At 47.3% G+C, this 23,279-nt stretch overlaps 1 protein-coding gene across 3 annotated transcripts in view; it reads right to left on the reverse strand.

Moving 5' to 3' along the window:
- The window catches only part of COL5A1 (collagen type V alpha 1 chain), a 137,851-nt gene that overhangs the window by 13,514 nt on the left and 101,058 nt on the right, over nucleotides 1-23,279 (reverse strand). For all 3 annotated transcript variants that reach the window (XM_013370608.3, XM_021279999.2, XM_065035641.1), the window contains exons 30-53: nucleotides 21,821-21,928; nucleotides 21,157-21,210; nucleotides 19,941-19,994; nucleotides 15,934-15,978; nucleotides 15,443-15,496; nucleotides 14,438-14,482; nucleotides 13,357-13,410; nucleotides 12,728-12,781; nucleotides 9,471-9,524; nucleotides 7,754-7,861; nucleotides 7,481-7,570; nucleotides 7,334-7,387; nucleotides 6,601-6,708; nucleotides 4,798-4,905; nucleotides 4,160-4,213; nucleotides 3,494-3,547; nucleotides 3,177-3,284; nucleotides 3,035-3,088; nucleotides 2,836-2,943; nucleotides 2,649-2,702; nucleotides 2,159-2,266; nucleotides 1,072-1,125; nucleotides 650-703; nucleotides 140-193 (exon numbers count right to left, since the gene is read on the reverse strand). In XM_013370608.3, the coding sequence (XP_013226062.2) occupies nucleotides 140-193; nucleotides 650-703; nucleotides 1,072-1,125; nucleotides 2,159-2,266; nucleotides 2,649-2,702; nucleotides 2,836-2,943; nucleotides 3,035-3,088; nucleotides 3,177-3,284; nucleotides 3,494-3,547; nucleotides 4,160-4,213; nucleotides 4,798-4,905; nucleotides 6,601-6,708; nucleotides 7,334-7,387; nucleotides 7,481-7,570; nucleotides 7,754-7,861; nucleotides 9,471-9,524; nucleotides 12,728-12,781; nucleotides 13,357-13,410; nucleotides 14,438-14,482; nucleotides 15,443-15,496; nucleotides 15,934-15,978; nucleotides 19,941-19,994; nucleotides 21,157-21,210; nucleotides 21,821-21,928 (1,692 nt within the window). The remainder of the gene's footprint in view (nucleotides 1-139; nucleotides 194-649; nucleotides 704-1,071; nucleotides 1,126-2,158; nucleotides 2,267-2,648; nucleotides 2,703-2,835; nucleotides 2,944-3,034; nucleotides 3,089-3,176; nucleotides 3,285-3,493; nucleotides 3,548-4,159; nucleotides 4,214-4,797; nucleotides 4,906-6,600; nucleotides 6,709-7,333; nucleotides 7,388-7,480; nucleotides 7,571-7,753; nucleotides 7,862-9,470; nucleotides 9,525-12,727; nucleotides 12,782-13,356; nucleotides 13,411-14,437; nucleotides 14,483-15,442; nucleotides 15,497-15,933; nucleotides 15,979-19,940; nucleotides 19,995-21,156; nucleotides 21,211-21,820; nucleotides 21,929-23,279) is intronic.

Raw genomic sequence — 23,279 nt, forward strand, 5'->3', positions numbered from 1 at the left:
TGCGGATGATGCATCCATTTATTGTTATTATTATTTTACATGCCACTGCCTTGCATTTACTGTAGACCTAGTAATAACATTAGTTTCACAAAGTCAATACAAATACTTTTGGAAAAATACTCATAAACAACCAGCTTACCCTTTTTCCCGGGGGTCCGGAGGGGCCTGGCTCTCCCGTGGGACCAGGGGAACCCTAAATGGAGAGGGGAGGAGAAAAAGCCATAACTGCACCACAGACATGGGAAGGAGGAGCAAGCGTATAAAACTCAAGTTGAGATCTAGAGCTTGTGCTAAGCCGAGGTGTGGGCGACCAAGCACAACTCCCAACACCTCCTCGGGGTGCAGGTGGTATCTTGTTTTATCCCTTCCCACCATGCAATACCATAAGGCACAGCCAAATTAAAATGAAAGACTAGATTTTGGGTTTCCATAAGTTAATTTTCGCTTTCAGGATGGATTGTTGAGCAGTCTGGATGGATGGTGGCAACCAGGCTGACAGGGACAGGAGGGACAGGCATCAGGGGACCAGCACAGCAGAAGCTGGTGGAAATAAGATGCTGGATGTTCTCATGTGGCAAAGGTCCTTGGACTTGCTCACAGAAACCATGGGGACTGACAGGGAACAGATCTCATCCATCCAGTTACTTACAGTCTGTCCAGGTTCGCCATCATCACCTTTGTCACCAGGGGGACCATCTTGCCCCTAAACAAGGAAGTAGAAAGGAACAAGAAGGTGTATTTAGGGCACAAATAGAGTTGAGCAGAGCATCAGCAGGTGTGGTTCAACTGGTCTTCATGTCACTAGGCACCATCCTTTCCTACCTCCTGTTGAGAACATTGGCAACTGCAAATGTTCTGTGTCAAACACTGTGCATAGCAGCATTTGTATAGATACTGCCCCAAAGATGGTGGTATGGTCAGACGAACAGCCTTATGGTGGGACTTCCCACTCTTTCCCAAGTAAAGGAAGAGTAAATGCTGGAGGTGCTGCTGATGAGTGAACATCAAACAGCTGTATCACACAAACCAAGAGGAGGAACATAACTGCCCTTCCATGAGACAAACACTTACAGCTGGACCAGGTTCTCCAGGAGGACCAGGGTCACCAGGGAAACCAACTGGACCCTGCAAAGAAAGAAGGGTATTCCCATGTCAGAGATAGCGCATCTGCAGAACTGCCGAGCATTAGTGCCTGCCACCCCAATGACAACACGAGGAGTCACCTTGCGGAGAAAAACCCCAATTCCCGACCCTCAGACACAATCCCAAGACCACATCTCTGCATCTTCAGTAACTTCCTCCTGTCACAGCCACCAGTTCAGCTCTGCATCCTGACTGTGCAAAGCTCCAGTGTCAACGCTGGCAATTTCATCTAGTTTTTCATAAATACATCAGAGAAGCAACAATGAAATCCTTGCAGCTCTGGGAATGTGCAGATTACAAGACTTTGCTTACTACATGATGTGTAACAATTTTCACATGAAGATCATCTCAAAGCATTTAATAACTAAAGCTCTTCACTATTCTTCTCTGTACAATGTCCATTGTGCACTTCAAATGATTCTGAGACCAGTGTTCAGACAACAGGCTTCAACCAATAATGCGATATCCCAAAAACCCATCTGTTAAGAGAGATGAGTAACTCCCCTGCCTCCTCTGCTGTTTCATGCCATCTTTGCTTATCGCATAACAAATTTCTTCAGCCAGCAAGCATCAAAGAAACCGGGAAGATAAATACCATTGTCATCTGTTATAAATCAGTATAGCTCTACTAGCTTCAAGAGAGCTACGGCAATTAGCATCAGCAGGGATCTGACCCTAGAGGTACAACTCCCAAATTCACATAAATCTCCCCTATGGTATTTTGGAAGCATTGCTCTGGTGCAGAGGACCTCGGCAATGCCCTGAGCTCAAGTGCAAAGTAAAGCCCACTGCAAGTCTTCTCCATAGGGGTCAGTTTTCTGATGGCCTGCAAAAAGGACTGATAACTCAAGGTGGAAGGTCTGGTACAGCTGGGTCTTTCCTCATTAGCACCCTAAAGAAGGGGACTGGTAAACTATTTCAAATTTCCACAAAAATCTCTGGAAAATATTTTTACATTGAAAAATCTCTGCTGGGCAAGACAAGGAAGCAGCACTTGGGGAGGGGGGATACTTACAGGGCTGCCTTTGGGACCATCATCGCCTGGTGGACCTTTGGGTCCTGGTGGGCCAGCAGCACCAGAGGGACCCGCTTCACCCTTTTCACCTCTTTCACCTTTAGGACCCTGTAAAGGAAAAAGGGTGTCTCTATTATCCAGGAACACAACTTACCGATCTCTAATTATCCTTTCATCAGTTTGGAGAAAGAAGCTCTATTTGTATCTCAAAACACGAGGATGTGATTTATCAGTCCCTTCCCACAAAGATTAAATGGTGTTCATGTTGTTCAGTCGTGGGTAGCCCATATTCGGTGACTAAACGGTTTACTATAAATACCCAGTAACATGGTGATGTGTCACCCGATACCCAAACCAAGGACATGCTTGAGTCTCTGCAGCCCCATCCACACCCATTCCTCCCTGAGACCCCTTCAACCAGCTCCTCAGGGGACACCACTGAAGAAAAGCTCTTCTCCATCAGAGCAAAGCCACCCTGTAGCATACTCACCGGGAGGCCAACCTCGCCGGGAAGACCAGGCTCACCAGATTCACCAGGTTCACCCTGCAGAGGGGAAAAGAGGATGAACGTTACATTTCTACAGGTTGCTGAATTTGCTGCTGATGTAGCAAAGCCCCTGCATGAGTGTTGCAGTAAACTTCTGCAGGCTTCAATCACGTTTGTCTGGATGCTTTACCTTCTCTCCTACTGCTCCAGGATTTCCTATTCCACCGGGAGGACCCTGTGGACCATCTGCTCCTGGTGGTCCAGATGGACCTCTGGGTCCAGGTGGGCCTGGTGGGCCCTGAGAGAAATAGGAGACAAGTTTAAGAGAGATTTCTTGGAGCAATGCCTATGTCAGTGATGATGAAAAAAGTAGTACGAGATCATCTTACCATTTGCCCAACGTCACCCGTTTCGCCCTTCTCACCCGGCGGTCCAGGCAAGCCCTGTGGAGGTGGGAGGGATGAGTTGTAGCTGTGAACATCTCAGGTGGAACCCCAGCCCTCATTACCCTCCCTCAATACTGCAAATTACCTGCAAGCCCACAGGGCCAGGAGGACCAGGAAAACCTCGGGGTCCTTCATCACCCTTCTGACCAAAGAGGCCTTGCTGTCCTCTGGGACCTGGCTCTCCATCCGCACCCTACAAGGAAAGAGTTTAACGCAGCTCAGCGAAGACCCGGGATAGACACAAAGCTCCATCCCCACCACCTCCCGCTGCAGCCAACAGCAATGGCCTGAACACGTACTGGGCATCAGCAGCGCCAGGCAGAAGCTGCCAACCCTTGCAGTGCTTCCCAGGAGGTTTTATGGTAAGAGATGGGATTTCTGCTACCAGGGGACAATACTCACCGCTGGGCCAGGCTGACCGATCGGACCCTGTGGGCCGGTAGGACCTGGTGGACCCTGTCACAAAATAGAAGTGCAACATCACTGTTAGGAGCAGAGAGTAAGAAAACACATCTACAAGAACTGATGCCCTTCAACACAGCCCCCATTAATCATACATTAATTCCCCAAATAGAGATGGAGAAGAGGGTCAAGTGTCCCTGGACACACCAGTGTCCCTCAGCCCTGGTGCCAAGGGCACAGCAGAAACATCTAAATGTGCTTTTGTTCCAGCAAAGCCATATCATGCCATATCCATCTAGATACTGATGTGTGATTTACCTTCCTCATGTCCTGAGCAGCACAAAAATGCTGCTTCAGTGTGCTAGAAGCAACTAGGAGAACTCCAGCCAGATAGCCAACTTTAATGGCAAGGACTGTAATATTTTACAGATGTTTACACAGTACATGGGTGACACAGAAACATCTCAGCGTGTTCCTGGAAGCTGGAGGAAAAACACACTTCAGGTGCTTGCTCTTTTTTACATCTTGTGGGTATTGATGAAGCAAAGGAGAAGACAAAGCAATGATACAAAGAAATTCAAATGATTGTTTTCTGTTTCCAGCAAGTCACACAACACAGCCGTGCTCCTCCAGGGAAGCAGCTCTGACCATATCCAACCCACTCACCTGCTCCCCTTTGTCGCCCTTGCTGCCCTTCTGGCCGGGCTCCCCGATCTCGCCCTGCCGGGTACAAAGGCACAATCAGTTCACTTGGTGACCACATCCATATCAACACCGAAGCAATAGTCCTGTGTGTCTGCATCCTCATCCCAAAGATGCCAATTCCCACAGAAACACCCCAGCATCTTCTGGAAAAGGCCAGAGAATTGGCTATTCCAAGTGTAACCAAACCTTTTTACAACCTAAAACTTTCCTCAGCTACCATGTGATGCAAGAAGCATAATTTTGCACAACTCACTAGCAGCAATGAGTGGTTCATGCCAGCTACTGTTTTTTAAGAATGCTCCAGTCCAGAGGGGCTTAATGAGAGTGGGGAGAGATAATGAATTTGGAACAGCCAGGCACCCACTACAGGCTTTGGGGGAGGTTTGGGGGACGCTAACTGGACTTGAGCGAGCGGTTTGGCTGGCAGAGCACACACAGCCCAGTTTGCCTGCTGCTCATCTCACGGGATTGCCAGACTCATAAAATATCCCTGTATTAAGACCACATCCAACCCAATGCGGTGGAAGCAGCGTGGTGGCAATGGGACATGTTGCCCGGTTCCTCCCCAGTGCCCCCATGCAGCAGGGAGCTGCTCCCACCTTGTCTCCATCCTCTCCGGGGGGACCAACGGGACCTGCTGGACCTGGGAGTCCCACCGGGCCCTGGATGCCATCCCGGCCAGCTGGTCCCTGGGGACCCTTCTCGCCCTGGAAGCAGAACAAGCAGGTCACACAGAGCTCTCCTCCACCCTCCAATTGATCCATTACATCCCATTAATGTTTTATTCATCTGCTAATGACCCCTGACTATATGGGCATGTACAGCAATACCGGTTTCCAGCTGATAATTCATCCGGCTGTCTGTGCTCGCTGTCTGAAACAAGACAAAATTTCTATCTTGAGAGATAAAGGAAGAACAAACAAATCTAAATGGCGAATACTCAGATCACAGCTGCAATTTCACTGTTATAGTAATATAATCTGATTTAATCTGAACCCTCTGCCATCTCTAGATGACAAACAAGACCTCAACTAATTTTTATTCCCACAAGGCAGTTTTTACTGATGCTGGTCCTGGCTGCCCCAGTGCTCCCTCCCCGGCTGATCCCCAACTAATGGGGGTTCCTCAGGGGACCCTGCGCTCCCTCCCGAGCTTTTGGACAAAGAAAAACACTTGAAGTGAATAAAGCAATCTCTGCCAGCCTCCAACTTAAACATCTACTTGTATTCCTCAGACCTGGAGCCTTCAATTGAATTTGTTTATAGGAATTGAACAGTAAATATTTTTCAGTTTCCTCGTACATAATTTAATTGCATCGGAATCCTGGGTGCTCTCTTCTGAATAATTAGATGCCACATGAATTGCCTATTCATCTATCTACTGATACATCATATAGGCACTTGGCAGGACAGGTGTTCATAAAGCTGATTCACCAGGAAATTCTTGCCTCTGGACTAGCTGCTGGAGTTTCTAATAAGCCAGCAAACGCAGAATGCAGTGGCTGATAAATACTTTTGATGAGAACACTTACAGTGATTGATTGTTGTTATCTAGTCTGAAATCACCAATACCAGCATTTGCTCATTTTGCTGGATCTGAAGCTGAGTTTAAGTTTGCAGTAAGCAACCCTAAAGTCCCTGTGAAACCATTTGAGCGTGAATTAGAGGCACAGAGTCCTTTCCTGGGGACTGTCACAGCGCTGTGCGCTTCAGCGACAGAAATAGCCACCCCAGCCCACTCGCCCCTGCCCGCACGTGACGTTTCACGCGCCCGCCTGGGGAGCGAAAGACACGCGAGCGTGCGCGGGCTGGCTGGTGACGGCTCTGGAGAGGGACCATATGGCAGCACTCAGCCACACTCCTGCGGGGAGCAGAGACTTCCATGGCACCCGCATCCCCCTGGGAACATGGATGCTGCAGCAGCATCCCGGGAAATGGAGCCAGAAGCTCCCCAGCACCTTCGTGTGCTGCCCCTCCGTGGGGCAGAGCGAGGGTCAGGATTTCTTTGGGCTCAGGGAAGTTGCTGCTGCCGATGCATCCTTGGAAGTGGGGATGGGGTTGGCTCTGTGCTCTGCCAGAGGCCTGTCCTTTGGCGGTTTGTCACTAGGAGGTCACACAAGCTGTCATTTCACCTGTTCATTCCTCATCCCTTCTCATTGCCTGAAGACATTTTGGTCCCTGGGATCACATCCATTTTTGATAGCATGGATGTCACAAACGGGGCAGTTGAGCAGCTAGCGTTCAGTGGTTTGATGCACCCAAGAAGAGAAAATTTCTTTCTAATTCAATTTTTTTTTCCCAGATCTTTCATACACCTACTCCAGGGACTGTCTCCATGCTTGGCTTCCTACTACACACATTTCTATTTAACCCACAGCTGTTAATCTTTATACTGGTACTTACTGGGGCTCCCTTTTCACCTGCGGGTCCTGGAGGCCCCTGGGGGCCAGGTCGCCCTGGCAAGCCGATGGGGCCGGCTGATCCTGCAGGACCACGCTCACCGGGGGAGCCCTGTTCGGAGAAGAAGGAAGGAATCATTAACTGAAGCATCATGCTTCATCTATATACAGCCAGAAAAAAATCCAGCAGTAGGATGTTGCAAATGCATCATCCTTAAGTGAGCACATCTGACTGGGTGACTGACATGGGTACCATCAGCCTAAGGGGTCCTGCAGATCTTTTTTTTAATTAAAATCCATGAAAGGGCTGGGTTCTCCTCTGGATGGTGCAGGGAGCTCAGTTCCTGGGGGCACATTATCTGCTTGGAACAAGAGCATGAGCCACTTCAAGACCAATGCAGCAGGGAGGGTTGGATGATGAATGTTTTCTTCCAGGAGGGCTGCACTGAGCACAAACCTCAAGTGGGGACAACTTTCAGAGGGAAACCAGGTGACTTAGAAGCCAAATTCTCCATGTCCTGAATCATTCCAGTTCCCTCACATATGTTCACAGCTGACACCACAAAACGCCTGAGCTATTACATGCGTGTCTTGTAAAATAAAGCAATACCCAGCAAATTGTTAGTTAGCGCAAAGGAAATAACAGATAAAGCACCGAGCTGTGACTAACCCTCCGTTTTGGCTTTGCCAAGCTTGTAAACGCCTTAGGTGGCGTGTGTAAGGGCAAGGATACTCACAGCTGGACCGGGGGGGCCTGGGGGACCTTCGTTGCCTTTCAGCCCTGTAGCACCCTGCAAGGAGAGAAATAAAGTCATTTTTTAGAGCTGGGTGCTGCATCACCTGGGCATCCTTCCTGGTGGAAGGACCGAGCAGCCTGTACTCACAATGGGGCCAGGGAGCCCTCTCTCTCCTGGGAAGCCTCGCAAGCCCGGGGGACCATCCTTCCCTGGGAGGCCAGCAGGACCAGGGTCTCCCTGCAAAAACAGTGAGAAATAGCTGAGGATCTGCAGGCTCCATAGAGACCCAGCTTCTCCCGCTGGGCTCAAGCTGTGATGAGGCACTACAGAAAACATACTTTCTTTTCTAAATCATCCCCCTCCATCTCTGGGAGAGAGGTGGGCATCCGGGCTTGAAACGAGGGGGCTGCTGGTCCCTACCTTGGTCCCTTCTTTTCCAGTGAGGCCAGGAAGACCTTGTTCACCTGGGGGACCCGGAGGGCCTGGATGTCCCCTCTCACCCATTGGCCCAGTCTCACCAGTTGGACCCTGAAGAAAGAGAGATCAAGGAGAAGGTGGTGGATATCAGCAGAGCAAACAAATACAGAAGAGGTTCAGGACAATAGTTTATTCATAGAATCATTATTTTGGTTGAAAGAGTCACTCAACATCATTGAGTCCAACTGCTAACCTAACACTGTCACTAAACCATGTCCCTAAGAACCTCCTTCAGATTCCTTCAGGTTGCAATGGGATGGAAGATGCTCCTTTCCCTCAGCTGTCCCCTGCAGTGTCACCAGGAAACCATGCAGAGATGCTTCCTGTGGCATCTAAAGGGACCTTGTTTTGGATGTGGCCAACATTGCACTTGACAGGCTAGAGACACTGGGAACCTCTGGAACGAAAGCATTCACATATATGAGATAATATTACTACAATAATTACACTTAGGGTTTTCTTTATAATTGAAAACTTCCTAATTACTCTACAATCATACTGATTCTTCCTTATAGAGGGCATAAAAAATGGATTAGGCTTATACTACACAGCAACTACTGACTGCCTCTGTGCCGTACATGGGCACTAATGGTGACGAGTGTAACGTAAAGCCCAGTGCATAAGTTTCCCAAGTGGCCCATTTTGGGGGACAGGAGCCATGTGCACAAGACTATAACATCCCTGCACGTTGGTGTCCACTGGGACAGTGGCTGTAATCCATGCCACGCTGCACAGTGCCACTTAGCGTGAGCAGAACAATAACAATGCCATCGCTCAGCAACCACAGATCACGCTAACGACGACCAGCAGAGACAAATAAAATTGCCATAGAACCTAATTAGCACTTGAGAAGAAAGACACAGCCAGGGAATTGCCCCTAATCAGGGAATTTTCAAATAAGGGACTTTACACTATCATTAAAGAGGACAAATTAATTACTTTGCAATTAAAGAGCAACTTCCCCAGCAGTTCAGGATAGAAGACTCAGCTCATAGCCAGTCCTGCTCAGTCCAGGACTCTGCCTACAAAAGTGATGCACAAGCCTTGCACGTCTGTACTTCATGGGTACAAATTCTGCTCGTGCAGTTCCTATTTCTAGATTGCACAGAGTTCTTTGTAACTAAACGAAAAACGACCCAACTCTGACAGAATCTGGCAGTACTTTATATTAAAGAGGGACACATTTCAACATAACGGCACATCAGAGCACCCGTGCATCACGTTCGTACTGCCCTGAACAGCCCCTTGAGATCACCTTCAACTCTCTGGTCACTTAAGGTCTTTAGGTCAGACTGTGTGTAGCTGGTTTCTCTCTCACTCTGCACCAATTTTACACCAAGGCAGTTCTGCTCTGTTCACAGGAGCCACCTTATTTACAGCAACTTTCAGGCACATTGTCTAAATACCGTCCCAATGCCTCAATGAGATGGGCTGGGACCCGTTGGGGTATTTCACAGCCTGGTCAGGAATTTCAACAAAGCCACCAAGTTTGCTTTGACATGGCTTTGCTTTCCCTGGAAGAGGAGTCTCTGAGCTGTATAACCGGTGGTTAAGCTCCAGCTTAACTATCAGAGCTGTGAGAGCCAGCTGTGCCATACTGGTGAAGATGAGCTGCCAAGGGCTGGAACAAGCACGAACATTTATTTCTTTCATTTCTTACCTGAGGACCTACGACACCAGGGGGTCCTGGAGGGCCAGTCTTGCCTTGGAAACCCTGATGGAGGAAAGGAAAAGAGAAAGAGATGACACTTGTGCCAAGGAGAGCTCCAGCGAGAGTCCCAGGCGGCCACCCGACTGCTCCTCCTCGGGTGAAACCACTGACCAGGAACAGATGGACACCCAAAGGAAAAAGAAACCAGAAATCAAAGAGAAAGCGGAAAATGTGTATTTGTACATTTATACAGGGATGAAACAGAGGAAGAAAAAGAGATTCTCAAAGCTCAGCTCTGCTCTTTTGATGGAGTAACTATGGCTTGGCTGAAGGACTGGCCATATATACATATGTATAATTTTTCTACTCTCCTAACACCTACAGAGGAAAATGGCTATTAAAAAGTCAGAGTAATTCTTAATAACCATTTCGCTTCTCCTGCTCCCTGTTCTGGCAGTGGTTTAGGCTTAGCTCTGGTTTAGGCTTAGCTCCCAGGAGCTCGGAGGCTGGGTGACCACCCTCCACTTTGGGCTGTGGAAGCACCAGCCTGCATCCCAGGACCCACCAGCTTTATTTCCTTCATCGACACCTGCTGAAAGAAATCACAACTGCGTTTCTCTCCAAACGCTGATGAGTAGCAAAGTCTCCATGACAGCTCCTTCTAATGATGTTCTGAAGAGTGACAATTACAAAGTATCACCACTGCAATTGTTTAGCTCTCCTAAGCCGGTCTTTAAAAAGCACATTAATTATCGTTTTTACTATAGCACGCTGACAAGCTTGAGAAATGTCATTTAGGGCACACAGGCTATTTTCTTGTTGCCACAAAAGAGGATCGGATAAATCCCAAACCAACAGTAATGTCTCATGCTAAAAAAACTACTCAATGCTATTCTATAGCTGTCTGTGGACCACAATAAATATCCTGTCATTGATGGGGAGATGGCAGAACATCTTTGTGAAATGAGTGAACGATTTATGCTCTTATCATAGAAAAATATTTCAGCCAGTTCTGTGCAGGACTTCTCTTATTAACCTGAAGAAAGGGGGTTCCTTATATCCTGCCTGACCCTTTGGAACAGAGCTTTTAGAATTTTTCCTGTTTTTTAAATCCAATCTTTGCAAATCTAACACAGCCAAATATTTCAACATACTTCCAATGTGCCTATTTGCTACTGAATGAAAAGTAAAACAAAGGGAAGTATTTGACACACGGATTTCAAGTCTAGGTTTTCTTGCATGAAGGTGCAGAGAGCACTGGTAAGGCTGCCCATGTGGAAATAGTATTTAATTTGTTTTTATGTTTATCTCCTTGCTTTTTTTGTCACTGTGTAAGGAAAGGGGACAAAAAAGGGACTTCTGCTACTACGCAGACTTGGGGATCGGTGCTTTATTCCAAGCTGATAACAGAAGATGAAATTAACGTTTTTACTACTACTTCTAATTTGAATGTAGGTGTTCTGGACGTTACAGGAAACTCAGCAAATGAAGACTAAATGTCACAGTAATGACTGGCAGGTGAAAACACTTCTCTTCATCTTCAAGTTAATCCTGACCTGAATATTGTGTGTTTAAAAATAGCACAACCATTGCCTTAAAGTCAGTCTTACGGAGCCTAAACGAATATCTGGTGTTGCACTATGCGGGATTTGCATCGCTTTGCTTAGCAAATGCCAGGCAAGTTAATTAAATTGTTGTGCGATGAGTTGAGGGGAAAAAAAACGCATAATGTGCAAAGCCTTTTTAATGCTCATTTGCTAGGAAAGGCAGGGCAGAAAAATGCAAAGCTGAGTGGAGGAAGTTTGTTCTTTTCGTTTTCCTTTTTTCCTGTAAAATAAACACAGAACAAAGAGTCTATCTGCTAACATGCAGCATGCGGTGTTGGGGAAAGGGACACACCCACAACAGTGACTGAGCTGGACTGTAAACAGCCAAAGAAAAAGAATAAACACCCCCAAAAAAACTCCAAACAGAAAGATACTAATTACTGCATGCAGAGGAACACATGGCAGAAGGGTCATTTTTGCAGAAAACAGCCCACCAGAGACGCACGACAGCCAAGGTATCATACCTTCCACATGCCTCATCGCTCTGCTTTGGTGAGAAACAATGATTACATCTGTGCAACAAAACCTTTTAACGCGGACAAAGCAGTCGGGGGACAACACAGCGAGGTCCCCAAAGAGCCAGGAGCTGCTCTGGGGGTTGCAGCAAAGGGATTATTGCTGGACGGGGCTTAAGCGAATCTTGGTGAGACCCTTGTGCGCAGCTTTGGCTAAAAGGCAGCGTCAGCAGAGAAGCCCTTATTTGGGTGCTAAGGCAGTGGTTGACACGAGTGTGCTGCAGTAACCAGTGCGGACAGAAAAACTAGAGGAAAACCATTGCAACCCTCATCTTGGACAGGAATTGCCTTCCTCTCAAAACAAGCGCTGCCAAAACCGGGCTGTAACTCTTCTCTGCTGTGCAACAGATCTTGGCGTTTGCCATGCAGCGCATCAAGAAATGGAAAACATCTATTTCTCCCCATTGCAGGTTCCAGAAAAAAATAGAACTGCCTCTGAGCTAAGGTAGCTGGGCGCAGAAAGCCGAGCTTGCAAAGGAAGGAGCCCATCTTGCATGAGAAATTTCTGCTATCTCAGCCCTAAAGTTATCTCTGGAATAGATGGATATAAAACCTGCGCATCTCCAAAGGATGGAGTGGGAACAGAAGTGGAGACTTTACCCCGATGCTCCAGAGAGCCAAAGGCACAAGAGCTTTGGCGAGTCCTTGGGGTATAGAGCTTATTCCAAAGGGCTGCTGAGAAATCACCCCCCAGCTGCTGCTCCACCTCACAAAACCATGTGCTACACCAAGCACTGGTGCTGAGCCTGGCTCAGCCCCAACCAACGTCCTCCCACTTCGCCAGGAGCTGCTTCTGCAGCTCCCACCACCCAACCGCCTCTGATGCCGCTCACCAGCATCACCGCATCTCTCCACCCATATTTTCTCCGTGTATGATGCACATGTTGACCTTCACAATCTACTAAAGGGACAGAGAGAGAGGAGCTGGTGCGCAACCGTCACATAAACCATCATTAGCCCGACCTGTCCTGCTCAGAAGAGGGTTGCTTCCCATAGACCATCCCATGCAGCTGCAGAGACATAGACCTCCGGGGAAACCAAACGTATGGCCACATCTCCCCAGCTGCACAGAAAGGTTTAGAAAAACCAACCGGCAAGACAAGACTCAGGACTAATGATCTGCCCAAGGTTTTTGGCTACTTACGGTTTCTCCTCTCTGTCCGGGGTGACCAGGCAATCCATCCTTCCCAGGAGGACCCTACGGCAGAAAACCAGAGTGAGAAGGAACATGGCCAAGCGCTCTGCAGTAAAACTGAGAAGGATGGAATCAAACCTGCTTGCGCCGTTGCATTAGTCCCCATCCATTTTACAGTGAAATTGGGGTGCTCAGAACCTTTCCCACACATCTCCCAAAGAAGGATTTATCTTACAGGTCCAGAGTGGAAGCGAGCTGTGCACCACAGGGAAGGAAATCACTCCAAAAAGGGTTTCTGAGATCCCCCACCAGTGTATGATAATTGCAAAGACAGAATTGTTACTTGGTTGTGCTGTCCTCCCAGTATATAGAGGGAAAATAAAGAGCAGAGCAACCATGAAAGATCCTAACGACATTGAGTCATTAGGAAATGAACATTTATAATCAGCCACAATTTACTCAGCTATTTAAAATCTCAAAGCGTTTGGTTATTATCATGATGTCTCAGTAATGCCTTTTATTGGGTACGTCACTGCTTGTCAGGGAAGCAGCTAAGACTGAGCTGGCACGGGCAATCACAGCTGGATGGAAAAGACTTGATGTATTTCTTTGCATGTTCTAGAAAGAGAGTTACTTACAGGGGGGCCTTTTGGTCCAGGAAACCCAGTTGGTCCTTGAGGCCCTGGTGGTCCCTGGGATCCAAAACAAGCCAGAAAAAACCGTTAGAGAACCTATAAGAATTTACTCTGAAATACTAGCACTGTGTGAACAGCAGATGAGCACAAAGGTATGGAAAGCCAGCTACTTCTACCTCCCAAAAATGCCCCAAAGTGCGAGATGCAGCTGCACAGGGGCCATCCCTTGGGAAAAAAGAAAAGCACATAAAAATAAGAGCCACAGGGCATGGTTAATTGAGTGGCCTGTCCAGTGGCAAAAAGCACCGTAATCACGGACAGGCTATCAATTGCTTTGTGCCTTTTTCTCCCAGGGCTATGAAAAACAGGTCTTTTTTCCCATCGCAGCTCAAGTGAGGGCACCTGGGAGCTACCAGCTCCTGCAAGAATGAAAAGGATGAGAGAGCCCAGTGGCTTTGGGGCCAGAGCTGCCATGCAGCTGATGCTCTTCAGAGCGCAGCTTCCCCCTCATCCCCATGGTCACAACCCACAGATGATGCAAAGCAGGGACCAATTTCAAGTATTTCCTCCCTGGGCAATTTTGTAGAAAATCTACAAACAAAACAAAAGCCAGGAGAAAAAAAAAAAAAAAAGGCATAAATTTAGGCTACCACCAGGAAAGTCCCGTTGCTTCAGTGTTTTCCACCTGGTGTGATGGAATCTGGAGAAAGCAACACAAGGTCCTGGAGGACCGGCTCCCCCAGAAAACCAGAGCTCTGCACAACACCCAGGGGTGGCTTTTCCCACCTCCCATGGAGCGATGCTCATGCAGGACACTCAAAGTGCCTTTCGAGCCTTCCTTGGAAAGGCTGTAGGTCAATTCCAAGACCTCTCCATGAAAGCACGTTTCACCTTGGATTTCCAAACAGATTTTCCCTTTTCTCTGACCGAGATATGCTCAGCTGCATCCTGGCTCCCACAAGCTGCCCAACCCTCTCTGCTTAAGGTCCTTGGTGGGATGCTGACCCCAAAAAACCTCTCAGCCCTGCAAACCTGCCTCATCTGCTGTGTTAAACTAATGTGCCTGGATCGCGTCCTGCCTTACCCTTTCGCCAGGAGGACCAGGGGGGCCATCACCACCAGAGTTGCCCTTTTAGGAAGAAACAAAACAAAACATCATTAAAAATACATGTATCACCACTGTAGCTGCTTTGCACAAAGACTGCAAATGGCACCAAGCCCACAGTGACAACCCCACCCCACCAGCTCCCCCGGCCCCTCTCTGTTAATAATTCTGTACCAGGAGTAGCATCCAGTGACAAACAAGCAGCTGCCTGTTCCCCCCACGTTGCTTAATAAAAATACAGGAAAGATAACGTCAGTAGGCTCAGGATATTTCCACCAGATAACGGCCTCCCTCTGAGAGATAAATGCCGCCACAAAGACAAGGTATTTATCAAAAATTCATGCCAACACAAAGCCGAGACATTTATTTTTAAAGCCGGCAGCACGGTGGTGACAACGTCTCGCTACAAAAGCTTTGCTTCCATCATGCCCGGCGATTGATGGTCACTTAATCAGTCTCTGCGGCAGGTTCTGGAGCTGTGTGTGCCTCTGGAATGGCTGGTATCAAAAACATACTTATTTTGCCCAGTGATCAACCACAGGTTGGTGTGCAAAGCGGCTTGGCAAGGCGCAAGGTTCTGGAGCAATATATGTCCCTTCACCCACGGCACAGTTTGGGACCTCTAAGGTGGTTCAAATGCCACTTAAACACCAAAAATTATGGTTTTGGGGAAGCGTTAGTGGATTGTAGGCTTGTGCTGGTCCCTGATGTGGGGTGCTCCTTCCCCTTCTGGTTGCAATGGCCCTTAATTCGTGCATGTACTTGATGTCCTGCTGAAATGTGGGCCAATGCATTTTTAGGACCTGTGCATATACTTTCTGGTTGGGTTATGAGCTGTTTGGATGGGCAATGGAGCTCAGGGGGGCTCAGCTTTCAAAATATAACAGAGAAAGGAGAGAAGGGAAATGGAAGGCAATGAACCAGACAGTCTCTTACACCTACGCTTTTTAGGACACAATTCCAATAGTCTCCCCAAATCCTTACCTTTGGGCCAGGCTTCCCGGTGCTTCCCCTAGGGCCTCTTTCCCCACGTGGACCCTTAAAAAGACATAGAATATGCCATTTTAGCCCTTTTGCTACCCACAGCTCTATGTTGTGATCAAGCAAAGCACCCAAGAGAATCACAGAATGGTTTGGGTTGGAAGGGACCTACAAAGCTCATCCAGTCCAAGCCCTGCCATGAACAGGGACGTCTTCACTCAGATCAGGCTGCTCAGAGCCTGAGCTGCACCAGGTCAACAACCCATCCCACCAGCAGCAAGGGATGACAGGAGCCTTTGTCACGGCCACCAAAGGTCTGGTGACTTTAAACCATGTTCACTGGTGAGCCACAGCCCCAAATCATTGTGTCTCCTCTGCTCAGCTTAAACTGTGAACGGTAAGATCCCACCCAGTGAGGATGTAAATCAGATCCCGCTTTCCCCCAGTCTTAACGAGCTTTCAGAAGGCAAGAGAATGACAAAATGGATCCTTACTGTTGGACCGCGTTGCCCCCTTGGACCCGGTTTGCCAGGTGTCCCCTGAAACGAAACAAAATGAAGAGCAGTTAGTGGCATCATGGGCTGAGCTCGCAGCAGATGAACATGCAATGGAGCCTGTTGCACACAAACCACCCCCAAAATCTCCTGTTCTCATTTGCCATGGAAAGGACAACAGCAGGTTTATTCTTGGCTCCTAATTCTTCATTTGTTTTCCTTCATAATGCTTGGGCAGGCCTGGATGGTAATTCCCATGCCCAGACAACACCTCCCATCTGAGGAAAGGAATCTCTTAATAAAAAGTATCGCAAGTCCTTTCAAGCACCACAAAGACTTTCAAAGATGAGGCCACCCATTGGACTTTGCAGTCTTCTGAAACACCAGCAGAAAAACTCCTCATCTTTGCTTCCCAAAACCTGAAATCTCTTTTCCCACTGATTTTTGCTGGTCCCTTCGCTCAGCTCCCAATGCAGGAGCAGGGCAGGCTGGCTCCCACCAAATGCACACACCCATTGCAAGACCTGTACTGTTAAATATTTAAGGAATAACAGCAGCAGAGCCCCTGCTCTGAGCAGTTATTTTACGCCGCTCAAGCCTATTAAGCTGCCCCACATATTTACAAATCTTTCTTCATCTCTGTGAACTCTGTGCTAAACAAGTAATTTCAGACACTGTTTTGCAGCAGCGACAAAGCAGCGGGCTTATGAGATCTGACAGATGCACTCAGCTTCCCCTAATGGGGGACTGTGATTAATTCTGACAGAGAAAAGACAGAGACGGCTGGGGCCTAAATCTGGCAGCACGTTAAGCTCCATTACCCTGTGCCTAAAAGAAAACTAATGGCTTAGAGCTTGTTCCCTGAAAACGCTGTTTTGGCTTCTGTCAAGTTACCAAAAAAATACCCATAGTTTTCATCTTATTTTTTTGGACCTGCGGTCCACTATTGTTACCAATCACCTGCTAAAGGAAGGAAGAGAAAACCTTGCTTTCTGTGTAACAAACACAGAAAGCCTAAAATATCACTTGCCATTTCCTGTCCCAAATCCATCATCTCACAATCTTGCTTTCTCGTATTTGGGGCTCATTAACCAGGAGAACATGAAAACAGCAGCTAGAAAACTTTACAATCAACTTCAAGCTACTAAAATTAGTCCTGCTAAACCTTCCTCGTTCTGCAGCTCCATTTAATAAACCCTGCTGGCATACTTTCCTTTAATTAATTAAAAAAATAACTTTAAAATACTCCAGCTAGTTTTTCTTTAGCTACGGGAGGCTAAATTCAGAGCCAGTGGAGAGGAGCGTGTGCCACCTCCCTGCAGGTAGCCCCACACACTCCTCTCCTCAATTTAATTTTTAAGCAAAATTTTCTGCTGCTTATTGCTATTGTTAATCATGCATACAGCACCGTGTAACGTTGCGAAGAATTTATATAGCACTGCAAATGCACGCCGACCTATATTTTTCAGGGATACTGAGGGAAAGGCATCTAAATTCAGATTATTTTCCAGGCACCCAAAATAAATGGTCTGGATTTCGGTCCCTCCACACACTCCCCAGGGTCTGTCAGAGTGGGCGAGCGGGGAGATCTATTACCCTGCGCTAATGGCAGAGGCCTATTAGCTCTAAAAATAAGACCCACTTATTCACATCTAACTATTGATTTTATGAGCAAGGTTTGAAAACATCCAAGGCAAGTGCACCCCAGCTTGGCCCTGGCTGCGGGGACCATGACAAGCAGCCGCTCGCCAAAACTATCGTTGTATTTAACAGGTCACGCTTCTCTGAAAACACCAAATATTTTGTTTTTTACATTTTTTTTTCCTCCCCATTTTTATTTTGCCAGCCCTTTCGTGCAACTGAGCAGCCAGAGGCTGTGCTGTCAGCTTTGGGATCTCTAGTGGCCGCGGGTTCTGACAGCCCCACAATTCAGGATCTGTTGGCACCGTGCCCTATTTAACTTCACCCTATTTAATTACTTAAGGACTTGGGAAGACCACTTGTGTTGCTGAAATAACGACCTGGAAAGCTTATCTCAATTCCTGGGTGGTGATGATCGCAAGAGAAACATGTGATTCATATTATCTGGGATACAAACAATTGCATTGATTAGTGTAATATTAATACCTTATAAAAAGAAAAGATAAATGAATTTTGACTGTTTCAGCTGCAAATTGGGTTACCCCACAACGCACTGGAGAAGGAAACCTTAGAAACTCTCTTTTTTGACTATATGCAGACGTACTCATGAAAAACAGCAAATTTAGCAAACCCAAGAAAAAACAGAGGGGGTTTTATCAAGTCTAACTCAACAAGGTTTAAATTAAGTTGATGGTCTCTATTTAGTTTGTGTGGTGTGATCCCAGCTCAGTCTATCGTTCTGTGTTATCGTTACTTTTCACTTATTTCAAGCTGGATAATTAGAAGCAAAAAAAGAGGATACCAAACCGGTTACTGAAAATCAGTATTTTGCTACTCTTAAAAGATTTCCAAGCTGGGCTCCTTGTAGTGAAGGAAGGATTTGTCCATGCAATTTTTCTCCCTCACACACATACTGATTAAACAAGCGCACGCTGCTGGACTGGGTGTGGAATGGCATACATGTTAAAATCACAAACTGGAGAGAAAAAACAATTAAATTACCATAATTAATAATAAATACTGCTGAACTCGTCTTTTATTGTTTTATTATTATTACCTTGGTCCTAAAGCTGGGCCCTTTCCCAATACACCTGCTCCCTCCTCAATCCCTTTCAGGATGGACATGGCCAAAATTCAACCAGCTTAGTTCTTGGGGTTTTTTCCCCATCTTATAAATCACCATCTCCTTGTACCTGCTCCACTCCCCAAAAGGTTTCCCACCCAGCAATCTGAGTCTCCATCCCTCCAGAACAAAATGAGCAGATGGAGCAAGAGGGATGCAGATGCTTGGGGATGCAAAGCAGCACATCTCCTGTTTTAAACCACCCAAAAATTCAGCCCAAGGATTTTATTGCTGTATATTCGATAAGGCGGGTGGTAATTATAGGGCTACAGTGAATTCAAGGCTGTTGGAGCAGCTGCCTTATTCACAGCCTCCCTCCTCATGCAGAGGGAGGGGAGAAGATGCTGCACTTGTAGTTCAGAATGAAATGAAAATTATTCAGTGGAAAAAAAATACAAGGGCGAGTGGATATAAACCAAATTTCAGTGGTGTGATATTAATGCAGTGCAAAGTGATTTATATTTTCTGGGCTCCTATCAAACACGTCTGCTAGAAGTCATTTGTATTTAAATGAGAGTAAAAAGGAAACTAATTCCACTTGCTCTTCGCTCCCTCCCTTTTAGTCCCTGTGATCAGAGCTGGTGCAGCAAATTACTTTATGTTTCTACTCTGGATTCCCTAATTCAAGCACGTCTGCCACAAATAAAGTCACCAGTGTATTTAGACATTCCCTACTCAGGAGCAAAGATGTGGGATGAGAGGGAGGGACAAGCCTGGAGGATGGAGCCTCCACATTTTAAGGGTGTTTATGAACTTAGAACAGCTTTCGTTACGTAAAGGAGGAACTTGTAAGAGTGTTTTGAGCTATGCCTTTGAATCTCAAGTTAGGTTAAGGATGGGTCTCACTGCTTCTGAACAGATTCACCCATCTCTAATAATTATTGTTAATTAAAAAGCTCTTCATGCCCTGAGCAATGTCTGACAGTGCGGGAAGGATCCAGCTTCAGAGAACTCTCTTCAAAATATCTTGAGGGAAAAATGTCCCGTGTTTAATTGGAAAGCTGCTGTGTGCAGAGCTGCCTGGGCTGTTATGGGAATCTCCTCTCCCAACAGCCGGCGTTGGGAGCCTCTTGCCTGCGCCATGGACATCACCCTGGGGTGGGATGAGGCTTTTTGGGCAACCCCTTGGGGCAAAACCAACCCAGGAGCTGCCGGCACAGGAGCATTCCCCATGTCCTGCCCAAGGACCTTCATCCGGAGGGGAAAAACAACCAGGAAAGCAGTTCAACAAAGCAGCTCTTACCCGTGTGCCCTTCTCTCCATTGGCGCCTGGAAATCCTGGGAAGCCGATAGAGCCCTTGGGGGGAAGAAAACAGAGACAAAGTGGTTCAGGACACCGCGAGGGGCAGCTCTGCCCGGAATAACCCCCAGCGAGCACCCACGGATATCTAAACCTTTTTTTAACCTTCCCTTCACAAAATCAAACCCAAAGACAGACCCGAAATGACCTCAGAAACTGAATTTCATCCAAAAATAACACCAACAACAAGGTCCATGTCTCGTTATGAGTCACTGCAAAGGTCCAAGCCCACGGTTGCACCGGGTGCCTGGGGAACAGGCGGGTTTTTGGCTTTTAGCTCCTAAGTCACTATATGTCGCACATGAAAATTTAACTCCTGGCGTGTTCCTTTCCGATGTGAGTGCCTGGAGAGTAGCTGCTGCTGCTTTTAAAATATTAATTAGATGAAGAAATGCAAAGAAAACCCCTTCCCCAGATATAAAATGCAAATTTAAAATTAAACCATCAACACCACAACCAGGAAACAATCTCTTGCAGATAATTATGTCTCTAGTGTTAAACAAGCCTGTTTTCTTTTTCTTTTTTTCAAGCAATGAACATGAATAATAAAATATTCTTCTTAAAAAAGTTAACAAAAACATAAGTTCCCAAAGCCTCCAGGGCATGTAAAAACCCGGCTGCAGCCTTAGTCTGTGTAGTGGAATTAGCAGTTTTAATTTAAAAAGAACATTTTCAAATGGCCCAAACGAAGGTGGGCGGGTAGATAAGCTACAAAGGATGTTTATGAATCTGCAAACGGCAATTTTACTTTAATTTCAGGGAAACCCTGATTCATTAGCCATTCTCCTTAATTAATTAGTTAACACTAGTGCAGAGTTTTGAAGATATAAAACTTAATGCACGGAGACGGACTATCGTGCCTGTTACTGGCACAAAGCTCATGTGGACTCTGCTTCTACCCGCCACTGCTGCAGCCCCCGTCCCACCGCTGGGCAGGAGACCCAAGTGATGCAGAACCCGTCACTTATTTGTAAATCTGTAAGTGTCCTGCGTAAGGGGAAGGAAGGATCATGTGGTGGGAGATGCTGCCCTTCCACATCATCTCATTAGCGGGGGCTCAGCCCAGCATCACCAGCAGCGCCTGGCCAGTGTCCGCTAGGCTTCTCAGCGCATCCCACACCAATCTGGGGCCATTTGGGGCTGGATCCATCCCAGTTACCTTTGGGCCCTGCCTGCCCGGGTAGCCGGGCAGTCCTGGCACGCCGAGCTTGCCCTGAAACACAAAGAAAAGGGCGTTAGCTTGGGCAACAGAGACCTTGGGAGCAGCTCCAGCAGAAAGGGGAGATGCCAAGTGCAGAGAAGCCAAGAACAGAGCAGAAATGACACAAGTGGAATAAAGCCATCAGGGCACCGGGACCATCTTCTGCCTGCCCCAGAGGAAGCCCAGTGGGGCTGACGCAGAGTGAGCCCCGTAAACATTTTGGGGACCTAGTGAAGAATGGTGATTTTTGCTACCTTTTTTTCTTTTTCAGCTGGATGCATCTGGAAGTTAGACTGAAGTCCATGATACTTTCCATTTCCCCATTTTTTCCCTCTGGTCTTTTTTTTTTTTTAAGACATTGTGCCCAAGCAGATAACCCCAAAGAAACCAACATTTCAACACGCTCAAATCACACCACAGAAATAAAACCATCTCCCCTGGTCTTCGCGTTCAGCAACTCAGGCCAGACTTCAAACAAAGCTCCTGAAGCTCCTCTTCATCCCTCTGCCCTAAAACTGCCTCCCCCATGCTGGGCACACTGTCCCAGCCACCCACCCAGGACACACAAAGAAAAGTGGTTTTTCCTGTAAAACCTCTCTGGTTGATTCCATCCTTCACTCACCTTCTCTCCAGCAGGACCAAGAGGGCCGGGATCTCCATTGGGGCCAGAGCGACCTTTGGGACCTTCAGGACCATCCTCACCTCGGGGACCAGGAGGTCCAATTTCCCCCTGTTGACCACAAGAGAAGCATTGATGGGGCAGGCAGGTCCCAAACCCCTTGTTTATTGACAGCAACACCCTCAGGGCTGCAATCAGATATTCCACGGAGCTGCTAAAGCAACTCTTGGAGAAAGCTGGTCTTCACCAAGAGCCCCAGATGAGACTGTCATACATTAAATTGCGGAGTATTATTAGAGCACCAGGCTTTCATTCACACAGCCTGGTCATTATCTTCCACAACAGCGTCTTTTCCCGTGGCCCAATTATCCCATCTACACGCGGCGCCTCTCCACCAAAACAGCCTTCATTAGCTCTGATTGCAACCAACCCTTTTAGCCACCTCCCGGTTCCCAAATCGCAGTCTGATGCGCAAGCAAAACCTGGGAAGTGTTTAATTGAGGGTTAAACTGGGTAACTGGAGAAGAAAGACTGGGCTGGAGCTTTTGTGCTGAAAATCATTAGGAAATCTGAGAGCGGAGAGGACCGAGCTATTAACGTGAATTGTTGTGACAACTGCAGGTTTTGGCACACAAAACAACAGTTGTCATTTTGTCGCGCACGGTAACAGGAGAAGCTTCCATGCTGCGAACACAGACGGCCTTCTTCTCGCTCACCAAGAGCTGGATGGACGCAGATTTATCTGCGGGGCTCTCGAGTGCCCCTCACCCTTTCAGAGCCCATCACAAAACACAAAGAGCTCGCTGGTGGGAACTGGAGTCACCAGCTTTGTTTGAAGGAGCTTATGTCTGTCTGACAGGAGCCACCTCCCCAGGATGCCACCTTCGCTCCTTCTTCCTTGGTGGGAAGTGGGGGCTGGGGAAGCTTGCAATTATTTTAACTGTTTAATGACACAGTTAAACACCAGGAGAAATGGAGGATTTCATTTCCACTTTTACAAGACTTCACACAAGGCATTCATTTTTACTTTGAACACAGAGATGAACAACAGCAGAGCTTTCTTGATCCCTGGAAGAGCTTCAGAGCTCAGGGGGGACACCAATCCCCAGACCAGCACTCAGAGAGGGGACAAGGACAGTCCCCTGTCCCCAAAGGCTGGGTTCAGAGGACGGACAGACAGACTGCAGCTGCTGCACATATCCAAGCATCACCTGTTTTTTCAGGTGTTTCAGTGTGTTCCACTGATTTTAGATACTTTTGCGACCAGGCAAAGTGTCCTGCTGCTAAAGGTACGAGTCTGATATAAAACCGCACGCCTGGCAGTTTTCACAGTGCTGCTTTTGTTTCTATTAAAGTGTGTTCCCGCTAACTTTACACTTCATGTTGATGGTATGGAAGAACATCAGGCTCAGCAAATGAAGATGCCTACCAGAGCCTAAATGGAATATTATGGGGGAAAAGA

This window comes from Columba livia, chromosome 19, assembly GCF_036013475.1.
Source record: "Columba livia isolate bColLiv1 breed racing homer chromosome 19, bColLiv1.pat.W.v2, whole genome shotgun sequence".
NCBI lineage: Eukaryota > Metazoa > Chordata > Aves > Columbiformes > Columbidae > Columba > Columba livia.